At 35.7% G+C, this 15,541-nt stretch overlaps 2 protein-coding genes across 24 annotated transcripts; one reads left to right on the top strand and one right to left on the bottom strand.

Moving 5' to 3' along the window:
- Positions 1 to 719: 719 nt before the first annotated feature.
- Positions 720 to 2,158, bottom strand: LOC113729212 (protein FAR1-RELATED SEQUENCE 5-like). Its single transcript, XM_027253536.2, has 2 exons — positions 1,732 to 2,158; positions 720 to 1,531 (listed from the first exon to the last, which is right to left on the bottom strand). The coding sequence occupies exons 1-2, from the start codon at positions 2,156 to 2,158 to the stop codon at positions 720 to 722; spliced, it is 1,239 nt and encodes a 412-aa protein (XP_027109337.2).
- Positions 2,159 to 5,924: 3,766 nt separating this feature from the next.
- Positions 5,925 to 15,187, top strand: LOC113732585 (uncharacterized). Of its 23 annotated transcripts, none has more exons than XM_072080610.1 (14): positions 5,925 to 6,106; positions 6,302 to 6,353; positions 6,485 to 6,523; positions 7,299 to 7,372; positions 7,811 to 7,847; positions 9,016 to 9,076; positions 9,165 to 9,230; positions 10,890 to 11,649; positions 12,125 to 12,262; positions 12,401 to 12,646; positions 13,830 to 13,943; positions 14,141 to 14,323; positions 14,420 to 14,637; positions 14,724 to 15,187. In XM_072080610.1, the coding sequence occupies exons 8-14, from the start codon at positions 11,050 to 11,052 to the stop codon at positions 15,052 to 15,054; spliced, it is 1,830 nt and encodes a 609-aa protein (XP_071936711.1). In that variant the 5' UTR covers positions 5,925 to 6,106; positions 6,302 to 6,353; positions 6,485 to 6,523; positions 7,299 to 7,372; positions 7,811 to 7,847; positions 9,016 to 9,076; positions 9,165 to 9,230; positions 10,890 to 11,049; the 3' UTR covers positions 15,055 to 15,187. The 23 variants fall into 23 exon arrangements, with proteins under 23 accessions (XP_071936711.1, XP_071936714.1, XP_071936703.1 ...); XM_072080613.1 differs by having other exon boundaries at positions 5,925 to 6,171; XM_072080602.1 differs by having other exon boundaries at positions 5,925 to 6,180.
- The last annotated feature ends 354 nt before the right edge of the window (positions 15,188 to 15,541 follow it).

The raw sequence follows: 15,541 nt of genomic DNA, 5'->3' as shown, positions 1-15,541 counted from the left end.
ATGAATGATACCTACACTTTAGTTAACATACTCACGATAATATTGTTTTAGCAAATATGTTTATCATCAATAAAATTGGATCCATACTATAGTCTGTATAGTTCTTGACAATCTAGATTTTCTTTTTAATTTGTCAAATTTATCGACCAAACTTCGCATCAATTTGCTTCTCTTCCCACCGACACGCTTTTTAATACCTCTTGCGATTACCGCCTCTCCCATTTCATTTACAAATTGAATTTGATCACGTTCCTCCACATTCATATTTTTGGAATTTTGTAAAGTTTGCTCTTCGTTTTCTGAGAGGAGGAGCTCAACTCTTTTTACCAAATCTGATATAACGGTAATTACTAGTTTAGTGGTCTTCTCCGACATTGCTGCCTGAGTAGCAACCTTAATCATGGCTGGAACATGCTCTTGATAACAAGTTAAAATGATTATTTTTGAATCAGCCACAATTTCTCGTTCTCGCCGGTCAAAACAGTCCCAGCCTAAGCTCTTTTTGTCTATCGCTTTTTAACGTATTCAGGAGGAATTGTCTTTATGCCTACGGTATCAAATACCTTCAACGTATGTCCACACAAAATCTCTTCATTCTCATATTGTTTTGCAACTATAGCGTACATTTAGATCATTCCGATTGAATATCACTGTTCTTTCAGGTCCTCTATCATACCTCATGTCCGCAAATTCCAGAAACATTCTTGCATCCTGTTGCCCTAAATAACCATAGCTGTTGACTCACAATATTCATTCTGGAATGTAACAAATATGGTAGGTGAATACGTCTCTGATGCATGCATAAGTATAGGTGTTTGCCTCAACCGTATCATGGGGAGTTTTTGCCTCATTTCATATTCTGCGGTGAGTTCATTATTTCTCTTTTCATCAACCACGCGATTGAAATGTCTAAAGAACTGGACAAGGTCGTGGTCCAGTTTTAGATAATTTTTAATTGCTGCATTTAGGCTTTCGCTAAGTTGGGTGCTTCGCATTCCCGTGGTCAAATTTTCTTTCATCATGCATCTTGTCCATTTATCGCAAATTCGATACAGCCCAGAAAGCCATTCATTATCTTCAAGATTGTGTTTCTTCATCATTGCCTCCCACACCCTGTTGAATTGTTTCACTTCTTCGATCTCATACATGCAGGCACCAAATATATATGGAACATCACTATTTTCCTTGTAGTGATTATCGAGATGTTTCATAAAATTACGCTTTATATGAAACGTATATAGACCGTGAAATGTTTGGGGCATCACAAGTAAATGAGTGGTTGCCATGGCGTGATCTTGGTCGGTTAGTATGGTATTTGGATGCTTTCCGCACATTACTTCTAGAAATGTACCAAACACCCATTTGAAAGAATCTATCGTCTCATCATACATAAGGGCAGCACTAAATATCACAATTTGCCTATGCTGGTTAAAACCCACAAATACTCCAAGTGGCCGGTATTCTTTATTTGTTTTGTAAGTTGTGTCAAATGTGACTACGTCTCCAAAAAAGTTGTAGTCAATTAACATTCCTGCATCAGTCCAGAAGATATTCATTATCTGCTCTTCACAGTTGAGCTGCACGGCATGAAAAAGGATGGATTCTCGAGTGTTTGCTTTTGAAAATAATTCAGCATACTACCCGCTTCTCCATATTTCAAGCTCCTTTCCCGTCTCATACGAAGATATCATTTAAGGCCATCTTGAGTATATCTCATATTACTCATCCCACCTGCCTCCTTTCCTATAAGCTCATGGCTCTGTTTCAGTAAAAGTCTGGCATCCTCGCTTATTTCAGTTTGGAATCCTTGAACCTCACTCACTTTTCTTTGTGATGGCATCATGTGCGAATATTGAATAATTTGCAATTTATGGTTATAATTTAAGACAAAGTCATGCACACGGTACTTCATTGTCTCTCCATGCAACACGATAATCATTTTAGCTCCACACCCTATTTTTGTCAGCGCCCGTATCTTTTTTGGCATCACATCACCTTCATAATTGAGTTTCACACATTTCTTGCAGCAACTATATCTCCTAGACGTGGTTACAGTTTCTTTGTCTTTATTTAAATAGTCTTTGCGTATGCTAAAATCCATTTTAAAGACATATTTGTTGTAAAATTTATACGCATCCTTTTCACTATTGAACTCCATTCCTAATTCAGAGGTCTTATCTTCTACAATTTGCTGCTATCCATTATTTCAGCTCCTACCAATTATGCATCAAACACCCTAATTTGCAACAGTTCATGAATAGTATATACATAAGCGACAACATAAATGTATATTACCATTCATAATATGTGTTATGTTATAGACATTACTCATATACCAAGCCCTATTATTACGCCTATCAATATGATTAATGATTCACATCACTTTACTTTTCCTCTACGACAACGGCATTATCTATGTACAAATACAACTCCATGTACACTAATTTATACGGACTGTAATGTGTTGGTCACATGGTATAAGTATATTTTAACGGTATGTACATCCACTCTGGTGATTATATTTAGATTCTAGGTGCTTTGTTTCACTGGATCTTATGTTATTCGTTAGTGTCTACCTCCTGAGCCAACTCCCCATTTTCTATTATTTCTGCATTTTGAGAGCCAAACCAGCATTTTTTACTCATTATAATATATTTTTTATATCATGTAATTTACTGCCAACACCAGGTATACCCATTTATTATTCACATACATGCCTTTTCTTCTATTTCACCTTATTTAACTCTATACCTCCATTTTATACATACTGCATGGCCAGGAGAGGGGCAAACTAAGATTGCGTAATGAACATGGAACAACTACTGGATGCACAATGATTCATATCAATTGTAATACGGTGGATATAACCTGTAACTTATTTACAACAAGATGTACATTCATTCACTTGTTAAATGTGACTTTGTTTCTCTTCTCTTTCTCTTATTCCACTCAACGCTTTACTTGAATACATACCCCTAGATCTTTGGATACTACTATCCCATTATAATCCATCACTGAAAAGCTGAACGCTTACACACACACACGGTAGAACTTCACTATTCTTTTATCATCTTCATATTATGTCTTTACTGACTCTAATTTCATCTTTCATTTGACAAATGTGTATTGGGTGACAAATGATTGGCCACAGTTGCTAACATGGTTCAGTCACGTTACCTTGGTCCGCTGAGCGCTTTATGTTTCACTGAACTTGGAGAGCCCGATTGCTTCTGCTATTAAGTTGCATGATAAATCTGGCAACGTGAGATGATGAATTTCCTCTATTCGCTTCTACCTTGCCGCCTGCCTTGCACGCATCGTTCGTGAATTTTCCTGCCAACTTTCACCTTCTCTTACTGTTTTACCTCCCAAAGCTACATACAGAATCAAACTAATCCTTCGATCTTCATTCAAAATGCTCCACAACACTCTAACTGCACTGTTTGCCTTCTTCCTTCTTCACGCAAAACCATACCCCAACTATCTCCACCTAGTTTCGTGTCAATTGCTACATTGACATACCAAACCCACTTTCTTCCCTTGGTTTTGTTTTGTGCAGCTAATTCAAATTTTTAACTTGATTTTCAAAATTTCAATTCTTCCGTTTTCTCTAAATGGATCCCGTTAGGGCTAAACTTTTTCTTTTGTGGAATGGCGACGTTTTTTGCCCATCAACAGAAGTAGTTGACATGGATCATTTCTCACCTCACGTCCAATCTTGTGAGGAGACCACTTGGGAATGGTCTATCTGATGATCGTTCCCGCCCTTAATCCCTTCGTTATGGGTCCGTTACTGTCAGCACTTCTTCTATTTTTTTTACCTCCTCACTAATTCAAACGTTGTTGTTTTGGTTCCTACTGAATGTATGGCCACGTGGCCCTTCCTTGTCCGCTCCTTTGTGCTTGTGAGAGAACCTCACAACTAAAATGGATTGATGAGGACTTCCTGAGCTATGACTTTGAGTTCAACATTTAGTTGACTTGCTAAATTTGTTAAGAGAATTGTCTTCACTTTGCTTGGAATATGTTTCTGTTGTTGTATGTGTAGGTTATTAGTTAAGATATGGAGATTAAAGGACCTCATTTAAAAAATCTAACACTTCTTTAGGCTTTGTTGTTCTAGGCCCAATCAGATATCATTATATTTGCTGCTATTTGATTGTGTGGTCTGAGTTCAAATTAAGTAAATTATTTGAGAGGATGCTTAAATGTTTGGCTTGTTTTGGTTAGCAATGAGTCAAAACCCGAAGAGTGAAAGAACTCTTACCGTTTCCCTTGTATTATCATGATAGAAGTGCCATGCACCCCTAGAATCAAGATCGGAGTTATTTCTATGTTTGTCTTACGTGGATCTGCAGTGATTATTTATTCTTCATTTTTGGCTACATATAATTGTAGAAATTGTGTACCCTTTACATTTTAAATAAGAGGTTTTGTTTGTAAATATAGTGAACAATTTTTGTTTCAATGCATCATATTGTGTATATTGGATCTATTGAAGAGTTGTACTCTTAATGACACTGAATTGCATTTTTCACTCACCTTTTTAATTCAATAATTCTTTTTACTAATTATATGCCTCCTAATTGTATGACCCCGAATAATTCAACATTTATCATCACAACAATTTGTAAGTTAGATCGGCAGGATTGGACAATTTGCATGCTTTCACCGTGCGATGCATGGTGTTCCCCGCATAGTAGTATATAGTAAAGCCACTGAGGGTTGCTCAAGGATGGTCGCCTTCTCACCTGCTCGGCATGTGATTTTTTGGGATAATTCCAGAAATTTCCACTAAAGTTTGTGATAATATCACTTAGCACTCCTAAATTTTGAAAAAAATCACTTGCTTTTCTTATTTTTAACTTTTTGTAACATTGTCAACTCATTTCAAAATATATTATTAAAAAATTCTTTTGTGAATAGAGAATATATTTTTATTTCAATATTGCTCTTTTCTTGTTAACCAATTTATTTGCATAACAAATCTAGTTAATTCCTTAACTTTTAAAAACTTGGTGGATATGATTTTTTAATTAGGAATTACAAGGTATTAATAAGGTTGAAAGTTCTATTAATAATTTTTGTATCATTAGTCTAAGCAAAAAAATATAATAAAATTTTGAAATTCTAAATAATTTAGAAAACTCATTAAAGTTACTCGAGAATTCTATAATGAAGAGGTAACACTTTGTACCTTGAAACCACCTCAAATAAATTTCTAAATATATGGTTCAAAATTTTATTTTTTTTCAAGTTTTCAAGACATTGATTTGGACAAAAATTAGAAATTAAAAAAAAATTGTATGCAATTCACAAATTCTTAAATTCATCCACCACACTTTCGAATTAAGACAATCTTTTTCGGTCTTTGAAAAAAGGTCAAATGAGTTTGTAAATATAAACATTGTGATGTCTTTTTTTTTTTTTTTTTGAAGCCAACAATCTAGACAACAATTTTAGAAAATTTTAAAAATTCTAAAAATTTGAAAAACTCCTCAAATTGACCAAAAACACTTTACAATAAGGGAATAATCTTTTTGGATTTCAAAACACTTTGTTTAAACAAAATTTTTTGTATGTTAATATATCACTGTTATATTAATTCCATCAATATTATACATTTGCACAGTTGTTTTTATTTTCAATCTTCTACTATATGCTTTCAATATTGAAAAAAAAAGTAGGATAACAAAGGGTTCATTTTAAATGAAAATATCTTCACTATTCAAAAATAAGTTTTTAAATAGTATATTTTAAGTTTTTATATAATATATTTTGAAATGGGTTGACAATGTTATAAAAAGTTAAAAATAGGGTAGGCAAGTGATATTTTATAAAGTTAAGGTGTGCTAAGTGAAACTGTTGAAAACTAGAAGGTAGGTTTCTGAATTTTTTTTGGGGCAAGCAGCAGCAATTGCCACTCTGTATTGCTGCCATCCTCCGGATAAAAAGGCTCTATTCAGCAGCCGCAGGGGTCTTTCTCCCCTCAATTTGTGGCTTTTGTTTGTACGGGAAAGAGATTACAGTCTAATTATCCAGATTATACTTTCTTGTGACAAGTTGGTGAAGGGATTTGGTGGACGATGGGCTCAAGACAGAAAGGGTTGATATATTCTTTCTTGGTTTTCTTCCCTTCTTCATCTCCCTCTTCCTTCGCTCCTCCCTCGAGTAATCATGGTTAATAATTCCTCGTTCCTAAGTACTAGAAAACTATTTCTTCTATGCTTCTTTTTCTTTTCCCCTCTCTTTTAACGATTTAGCTGACCTTTTTCAGTATTTTTTTTCGTTTGTTTTTTAGGTGGAAGAAGATGATGAAGATTGAAGAGGAAGTGATTATGATTTTAATGGAGGTTTCGACATTATTTTACCCACCAGCTGATTATTTTTTAGTCAGTTTTTTAATTTTATTTTACAATTTCCTTATTTTTCTTTTTCCTTATTTTTTTGGTCTTCTAAAACTGGCTTCTTGTTTTAATGGCAGCTATGTGATAGAAGAAGAATGAACAGCAACTAATGGCAGGTTTTTCTTTGTGATCATTTCTTTTTTTTTCTTCCATGCAAATGTTTGTTGAACTCTAGTATAAAAGGCATTCCTTATGGTTTTCTGGGTTTTTAACATGTAGAGAAATAAAGCATTTTTCATGTTTGTTCGTGTAATCTCTGTTTCCTAGCTCTCAAAGGTTTCTTTCTTTTGTCTCTTTTATCTTGGGCTTGAATTTTTTTTTCTTGAACATCTGGTCAAGTGGAAAAAATAGAACAAGGTTTTTTCTTTCTTCTTTTTTAGTATGTGTGTCTGTGTGGTTAAAAAGTAAATAATTATATTGAGCAAGATATGAAAGAATTGTAAATTGTTAGATTGGTTGATGCCAAATCTGACGAATGGGCAGAGGTGTTGCTGGAGTTATCCCATGTCAGTGTTCCTGCAAAAAATTGTCCGAAAGACCTCAGAGAAAAACTCTCCCCTCTCCTTTCTATTCAAAAAAACGTTATTTCCCTCTCTGCTGGTGGGTAAAATACTGGGAGTTGGAAAACCAGTGGTCCCCCATCAAATTTCTGTATCTGCAATAGAGGGGTTGGGCTCAATGCTGAGAAGACTAATCAATTCCGATCAAAAATTTTCCATAGCTTAATTCCCTCCTACTCGAAGCTTGTATGTCAACAAAACCCAATCTGTTCTTATCTTTCTTTCTTTCTATCTGAAAACTGCTGGCTTCTCCATTCTTGTTCTACGTGTACTTTTTTCTCTTGGTTAAATTTTCTTTTATTCTCTAATAAGTTCCAAATGTTTGCTATAGGTTGAGAGATAGAAATTTGATGCCAAGTATGAATGATTGGAAATTCTTTGCTCTGTGTCAAATGTTTGTTCTATGTAAGCACTTTTAGGTCTCTGTTTTTGTTTTTTGTTTTTTGTTTTTTTTTCGTATCAGAAGTCAACTGTAATTTTCTACTCCAAGAAATGGAGTATGGAAAGAAAGTTTTGCCTCTTATTGAAGTATTCCCTAAAATTCCAATGTAGTCATGATTAAGAGATTGTCACGTCTTTTTAAGCAGCTCCATTCAGTTATCATCCTTGATGTCCAATATTCTATGCTTTCACCCTTTTGCATTGGAACTTATGATTATTTCCTTAGATGCAATCGTTTAACTTCTTTTTTTCATGTTCTTGGAAAGTTTCATTTTCCAGTTGATATTGCCAGCAACTCTTTAAATGTAAGAAATTCAGAGTGAAAGGCTGTATATTGACTGTTTCTGTTAGATTGTTTTTGTTAGTTGGTAACGACTTTTGTCATTTTTTGTCTTTTTGCAGCAGTTATTACACTTCTTGGACAACATTTTATAGCCAAGTGAGTGAAATTCCATGGGGTCTCTTTTTTTGTTTCCTGGGTTTGGATCAATAATGTTTGATTAAGGCCTGGAATGTCACATTTGCTTTGCTAAGAATGCTATCCACATAATTTTTTCAACGTTTGGCTTAAAAACTCAACTGTTAATAGTTGAAGTAGTTAAATTTCAAACCATGTGAGGTGTGTGAAGTATGCCTCAATTAACAATGATTAACAAACTAATGTGGGTTGTGAAAATCAGGGAATAGTGAACTTCATGAATCTGCTTTGAAGCTTGGTGTTCTTGGTAGTGTTGAGATTAGGAAAACTTTATGACCACCCACATTGGACCAATTTTGGGATTTTTGATAAAAGAAAAAATTGGAGAGTAACTTGTAGAAACTTCTTTATCATTTGCCTTGCCTATATATGTTCATTTTTGTGTTCCATTTCTGGGAGTTTTCAATAGTCACATATTCTGTGGGAATAGAATAGATATCAAAGTTTGATTAAACAAGTAGTTGCAAAAAACAATAATCCATGTAATTCTTGTGAATATTGAATAGGAGCAACCCTGAAACAAAATTTTAAGTCCAATTTTTAAGATGAATATATTTGATTGACTTTCACTTCTCACTTGCTTATTATTTGCTTTCCTGTTGTTTCTCTCTTTGTCAATGCCTATTGTTTGACTGGCTTTTCCCAAGACCTCTCTATTTCCTTTTTGTCTTATAAAAAAATATCGCCTGACCTCCATTCGTTCCATGGATTCCCTCCATTTTTCTCTCTAAAAAAGAAAATTCTCACTTTTTTCTTCTTCCTTTTTTTCCCCATATTTGAAGACTACCCAGATAAACAACACTCAAGATCCACCTTTTATTTGCTCTGTTTTTTTTTCCTTTTTATTTTTTTAATCCTGATATAGGAGAAGCTTGAAGATCTGGTCAACCTTTTCTGCTCCACTGCTCGCATTTGGTTTTTCTTTTTCCTTTTCCGATCTCCATCTGTTCCTGATAAAAATATGATTTTTCCTCTCTATCTATCCAGAAAAAACCTGTTTTATCTCTTTTTTTTCTTTTTTGGAACATAGTTACCTTGGAGATTTCTCTTATCTAATTTATTTTCTCTCCATTGATCTCGCCGTTTAGACTGATGTCTTTGTATCTAATCAATTTCATGTTTGTTATAGGGTGCAAATTTAAGGTTTGCATTTTGTATCTGGTATCTGCAATCTCTAAAGAACCCGCCAGGTCAGAAATCTCACATGATGTTTATTTTCTCATGGTTTTTTTGACTATGCTTATTTTGTTCTTATGGATTTTTGTGTTACTATCTCAGGTAAAGAAAGACAAGGGAGGTCACTGAAGGAGGAATTACAGTTAGTTTCTTTCCCTTTATTTTGGGGTATGTGATAATATGGTTTTGTTTCTCATTTCTTCCTTCAATATATGTGAAAAATCCTTCTTGTTATCTGAGTATTTTGGTGTGGTGAAACTTTGTGAACATCTGGATTGATCTCATTCCATTGAACCAGAAAATGTGTTTGGGTGTTCATCCTTGTTCTCCAATTCAATGCTCATACACACAAATTCCGCAGCCTTTAGCTCCTATTATATGTAATTTCTGCTTTTAACCTTTTCTTTGCATTTAGTTCTGTGAATACCGTATTTTCTTCTGGTTTTTGTGGTGACTATTTTAATTTTTTGTCATGTTAGGATTTGTTTACAAGGGTGATGTTTGTTTACCTGACAGTGGGAATTTAGGAAAAAATAAATAAATTTTCTGCTCTTGCATTAAAATACACAATCATCATCTATGATGTCATTCTTTTTAATCTTGTCCTAAAAATACATACTTATTTTAATGCATTTGTTGGGGTTTGAGGCCAAATCTTCTCTTTGGGCTATGGCAGTCCTTGGAAGGTGAGACTTCCGTTGGTTGTTGTTTGGTTGTAAGACAAGGCAGATCATATTTGTGCTTAATACAGTGGTGTCTTCTTGATTTTGTGTATTACTGGGTATGATGTATTTTGATGGTATCTTGACAATGAATGCTCAAATTTCTCAGCTCTTGTTCAATTGTTGCTTGAGCCTACTCTTTTGTTCCCATCATGAGTCAGAAGTTTCAAAATTTCTTAAATCATCAATTTTCTTTGCTCTTGTTCCTGTCTCTGCCTTCTTTGATTTCCAAAGAAATTGAAGTTATTTCATCTTTTGGCGACTTTAGTTTGAAGTTTTAATTATAGTTTTGAATAAGTTTCTGCTAATTGTGGGAAAAAGAGATTAAAGTGGGAAAATTTGTTGGATTGGTTGGTGGATGAACACTTTGGCAATAAATGCCACTCTGAAAGGTGTATACCTACCATAAACTTTTTATTTAGAAGAAAAGTATCCCTTATACCTTCTCCTTCTTGTTTAACCAATATAGGTGGAGAATGTTAATCACCTCTTAGAAGTTTTCCGAATGCCATAAGCCTTTGGCTCTAAGTAAATGTAGGGAGATAAGTATGGATCATCACTTAAGCTGTGAGGAATGAATGGAAATAGCCTGCCTTGCAAAAAACTGCTTCCCATTTTTATTAAATTCTTTGGGGTACTGTGATTTCTTTCAGTTGCTGCTCCTTATGGAATCATCAAATAAATCTATGTATTTAGGTTGTCAAACCTGAACCCTCTCCTCTTTCAACTACCTCTGTTTAATCCTTTCTTGGACCTAAGCAGACCATACCTAAGGAAAAATCTGAAGCTATGACTAAGTAGACTCCTCCTAAGGATGGCTTTTGGAAACTTATTAATGGCGGGACTTCAAAATCAATCCTGGAGCTGCTGGAGCTGGAGCGGTTACAAGGAATTGGGATGGGCTTTGGACCGCAGGACCAGTAAAAGACTAGGAATAGCTTCCAACCTCCTGGCTGAACTTCTGGGATGAGAGAAGGATTGAGGATAGCTATAGAACACAACTGCTGCAAACTGGAAACGAAGTTGATGCTATTAATGTTATTAAGCTTTTAAACCAAGCTGGTACTTCCACTTACCAATATGCTATGATTATATCTGATTGCAGGTACCCCTCCTATTGTTGCAGCAAGTCTTGATCAAGCATATATCCCGTAAAGCAAATCTCTAGGCAGACCAATTATTGCTGAGATATAAGCGGGCAAGCAGCTAGTAATTTCTTGCAGCTGTAATTTACAATTGAATTACTGAGGAAGGGAAAGGAAGGGATGTCATCGAAATTTCTTGCCATCCCTGTCCCTAGAAATGTTTCCTTTGCAATCTCTGACCTGAATCATCACCATCATCATCGTCATCGTCATGCTTCTAGTATCTTCCTCCTACCAGCCATTTTCTTTAATTCCAAAAAATGGTCTCCAGCTTGTACCTCTCCTTTGATTTTACCAATTCCAAGGAAGATAGCCCTTCATCCCCTGCCCTCGCTGCCGCCATCATCGTCGTCTTCTTTCTTCTGTAATGAGGAGGAGGAAGAAGAGACAGCAAGAGAGGCCGTGCGGCAGTATCTTGAGCAAGAAGTCGGTGTTTCAAAGGATGAATCTCTTCGAATCTCTTCCAGCTCTCCCAAGTACATTGCCATGTTGATTCACAGTGTTCAAGACCTCGACCAACTGTCCTCCTCCTCTGGTGAACTAGCATTTTGGTCCTCTGGTGCCCCTCTATCCTTTATGGACAAGATTTACCAAATGGCCAAAAGAAAAGGCGATAAGGGTATGCTCCCCTACTTGGAGAGCATTGGACTTACTCTCTCTTCTGCTTCCCACTTAGCTCGATATCTCTCCTCCCGTACACTTCCTACCCTAATTCATCAGGTATGAGATAACTAACCAGAACAATTAAAAAGAAAAAAAGAAAAGAAAAACCCCTCCTTCGGCTCCACTGGTTGAGACGATTATTCAATAGCTCCTGACCTTAACTGTAACACTAATTTTATGGTATGAAGAAACTGCCTAACGGAGAGAAATGATGGAGCAACCTGCTATATGTAATTGTGTATCACAGGCATCATCTAAGTGTTACAATATCTAGACAACCTGTTATAGCACACTGATTGGGACATGGTTGTTATCTGATTATTCTTTCAAGATTGAAGTGTTTTTAACCTGCTAATTTCCACTAGTAGCATGTTCTCTACCAATTACCACTTAAAACTCTTCTCTTATGGAAAGTGTTATTCTGAACCAAGGAAAGCTGACCTTTGGATTAGGGGCATATTTCTTTCTTCTTCCTTAGCTTTCTCTTCCAACTTTCAGCTACAAGGCTGCTTATTTTTTTGTTTGCCTTTAGGTTAAGTATGTGAAGGAAATCTTCTTTTCTGACAGTGATGATCAAGGGCTTATTGGGAAGTATGCCCGCACCATGATGATGAGCCTATCGATTTCTGTAGATGAGGATGTGCAGCAAACTCTGTCTTTTTTCGAGAAGGTTTGTATGCTTTTCCAACAGAATTTTAGTTTTCTATAGCTAACCTCTTCCATTTCCATGTATAACTGTCTGGAATTCATTAGGATTTCACTGATCATAGTTATTTAGGAACATTAACCTTATACTCTGTATTGGTAGATTCAAGCACGGCGTGGAGGTCTGAATTTGTTGGGTTCCTGGGATGCGTCGTTCCCACAGCTTATTGAATCATTTCCTGGCCTTCTGCAGCTACCTATAGAATCCCATGTGAAGTTAATGGTGGAATTCCTTCACCATATTGGTGTTCCTGAGGGTTGCTTGGGAAAATTATTTCTGTTGTTTCCACCCCTAATATTCTATGACATTGAGAAGGAAGTTAAACCAAGACTGCTGGCCCTACGAAAGGTACACATTTCTCTGATGATACTAATCTATCTTCTCAATCGTGTGGGTGGAGCAAAAATTGCATTCCATATGTGTTTATGTTATTGCGGGTTGGTTTCTCTGTAATAAGTTAAGAAGGCTTTGTTTGTATACATGTGCAATATTTTCTAGGAGGAGGAGTATAATTTTTTTCTTGTAATCTCAAATTTCCTGGTCTTGTTGCTGTAATCAATTTAAATGACTAGATAATCACATGATGATGCTTTCCACAAAAATTATTTATTTACAATTCATGTAAATGTTCTTCAACATCTAAAACCAAAAGGAGAATGAAAAAGAATAAGATCAAAAGGATCACCATATTTTCATTTGACAATGCCAACCCAAGTCAGGAGTGTCATGCATATAAGTTGGGTTCTTAAAGCTTGTTCATGTCCTGTATTTAAAAGCCAGGATACAAAGCTTTGTATACTGAATGACAAATAGGCATCGGAGACTTTTGGCAACTGAAGTTGCAGTATCATACAACTAATGTAATTGGAGTGACAATCAATGGCCCTTTTATCCACCATAACTTATATAAATTTGTCTTGTGGCACTATCTCTTGTTGTTTTAAGTCTTCAGTTAAGGTTGAGTTATCAGTTACTTGCTGAGAGAATGTTCAGATGACAGTTCAGTATTGGGATTTGTTATATATGCATTTTTGAGTCTATGCAATTTTGTGTCCTCTAATCCATAGTGGCATGCCGTCTTGTTTTTTTGGCCCCATTAAGTAGGATTGTTTTTGGCTACTTTCAGTCTTCAATCTAGATAATTTCCTGGGGTATCTTTGGTTGGTGGACAATAAGGAGGCAATGCTATGTTAAATCACAAGTTCTTTTGCTAATTTCTGTTCTTTTTTCCTAAATAAGTAACATGTGAGCCACAGAACAATACCGCTAAAAATTTTTAAACACTGGTTATTGGGATGCTTGATTGTATAGCTCTATCCAGTTAGGCTGGTTCCTTTTTGCAAACATAATGGGGTATATTAGCTGGCTTTCTGCAAGTTGCACTGTTGGGGAACTAAGTAGCTTTTTCATTCTGGTGTGATATGCAGCCCAATGTCTCAACTCCAGTGCTTATATTTTTCTTTTGCTGTTTCATGTTATGCAGTTGAAAGCATACAGACTTACATGTTACCACTTTTCTGCTGTTGTCTAGGTTGGTGCAGAAGATACTGATTTTGGCATGCTATTGCTCAAGTATCCATGGATTCTTTCCACAAGCATTCTTGAAAACTGTGAAAACGTGTTAGATTTCTTTGATAAGGAGAAGGTACCAGATCCTGGTTTCACTTTTCATATATTTGTTGATTTATCAACAACCTGAGAGTTAGTCTGTTCTGATATTATTTCTGAATTGGAGAGGGTACCCCATAATGTAATTCTTCCTTCTGGTTATTATTATGACAGGCACTTTTAATATTGTTATATGATACTCATTTTGCTTCAATATGGTTTCTTTTTAAACAGGTACCACAAGACAGTGTTACTAATACAATAAAATTCTGGCCACTTCTATTGGGTTGCTCAATCAATAAGCTGAAGGTGATGGTGGAACATTTCAGTGAATTACACATTGCAAATAAAAAGTTGGGTCGAATAATTGCTAGGAGTCCTCGACTGCTGCTGCAGAAACCTGAGGAATTTCTTGAGGTTAGTGCAATAGTAATGTCCCACCAAATCTCAACCCTCTTTTTATGTCCTTCAATAGATTTGATGAAGTTTACTAAGTATGACCTGCATCTGTAGGTGGTATTGTTCTTTAAAGATCTGGGCCTTGACAAGGCAAGTGTTGGTAGGATACTTGCTCGCCGTCCTGAGATATTTGCTGGAAGCATTGAGGAAACTCTTAAGAGAAAGCTTGCTTTCATCTCCAGCATAGGAGTTTCTAGAAATCAGCTCCCACGAGTTATTAAAAAATATCCAGATTTTTTTGTCTGTGATGTTGATCGCGCTCTACGTCCTAGGTAATATTCTTTAGTTTGTCATCTTCAAAGAGTAGAATGCTTGTTGGGATTGTATTCTTACATAGCTTCACTGCTATGTTAAGCAGGATGATGTACTTGATGCAGATTGGTCTATCAAAGAAGGATGTGGGGTTTATGGTCCGTAGATTCTCTCCATTGCTTGGTTACAGCATTAAAAATGTTTTGAGGCCTAAGACACAGTTCCTTGTAGACGTTATGGAAAAGCCATTGAGTGACTTGGTTGACTATCCGAGGTACTTCAGTTACTCGTTGGAGAAGAAGATAAAACCGAGATTTTGGGTGCTGAAAGGCAGAAATTTGGAATGTAGCTTGAAAGACATGTTGAATAAAAATGATGAGGAGTTTGCAGCTGAGTTTATGGGTGTTGGAAGGAGGCTTGCCTCACCAATTGAATGATTATCGGGTGGTTGCTTGTGGCATTGCTGCAGATTTGTAGCTCTTTTTGTTTAGAGGTAAATACCCGCTTCTTTTACACAAGTAGGCATCATGTATTCTATTCGAATGAATAAAAAAACTTGTTCTGGCACAAGGCATCATATACTTGTTCGAAGAAGGCCTATTTTTTTCACTGTTTGTAAAACGTCATCCCTCCTCTCCACCTCCAAAAGAGGGAAAAAGTGAAAAGCAAAATGAGAAAAAAGAAAAGGAGACAGGACAGGTTCTTTAGTACCTGTAACCTCTCATATATGCATCCTCAGAAATAATAAATCCTTTTACCACCTGTTTGGTAATACTCCGGAATGATAATGGCAATGGATATCAAAAGGTCCTCAATGGTAATGGGTTTTGGCTATTTCTTTTCACTTGTTTGGCAGTTGTATTGCAATGGGAATCTATTAAGTATTCTTTAATTTTTTTTAAGGCCAAAATTAATTTCTTTTTT

Source organism: Coffea arabica, chromosome 2e, assembly GCF_036785885.1.
Source record: "Coffea arabica cultivar ET-39 chromosome 2e, Coffea Arabica ET-39 HiFi, whole genome shotgun sequence".
NCBI classification, from domain to species: Eukaryota; Viridiplantae; Streptophyta; class Magnoliopsida; order Gentianales; family Rubiaceae; genus Coffea; species Coffea arabica.
This window is presented reverse-complemented; position numbering and strand designations above follow the sequence as displayed.

Coding starts and splice junctions, on each gene's coding strand:
- LOC113729212 (XM_027253536.2), bottom strand. CDS start 2,158: ATGGAGTTCAATAGTGAAAAGGATGCGTATAAATTTTACAACAAATAT. Junction 1,532..1,731: donor GCTTATAGGAAAGGAGGCAG/GTGGGATGAGTA, acceptor GGACTGATGCAG/GAATGTTAATTGACTACAAC.
- LOC113732585 (XM_072080609.1), top strand. CDS start 11,050: ATGTCATCGAAATTTCTTGCCATCCCTGTCCCTAGAAATGTTTCCTTT. Junction 11,650..12,124: donor TTCCTACCCTAATTCATCAG/GTATGAGATAAC, acceptor GTTTGCCTTTAG/GTTAAGTATGTGAAGGAAAT. Junction 12,647..13,829: donor GACTGCTGGCCCTACGAAAG/GTACACATTTCT, acceptor GCTGTTGTCTAG/GTTGGTGCAGAAGATACTGA.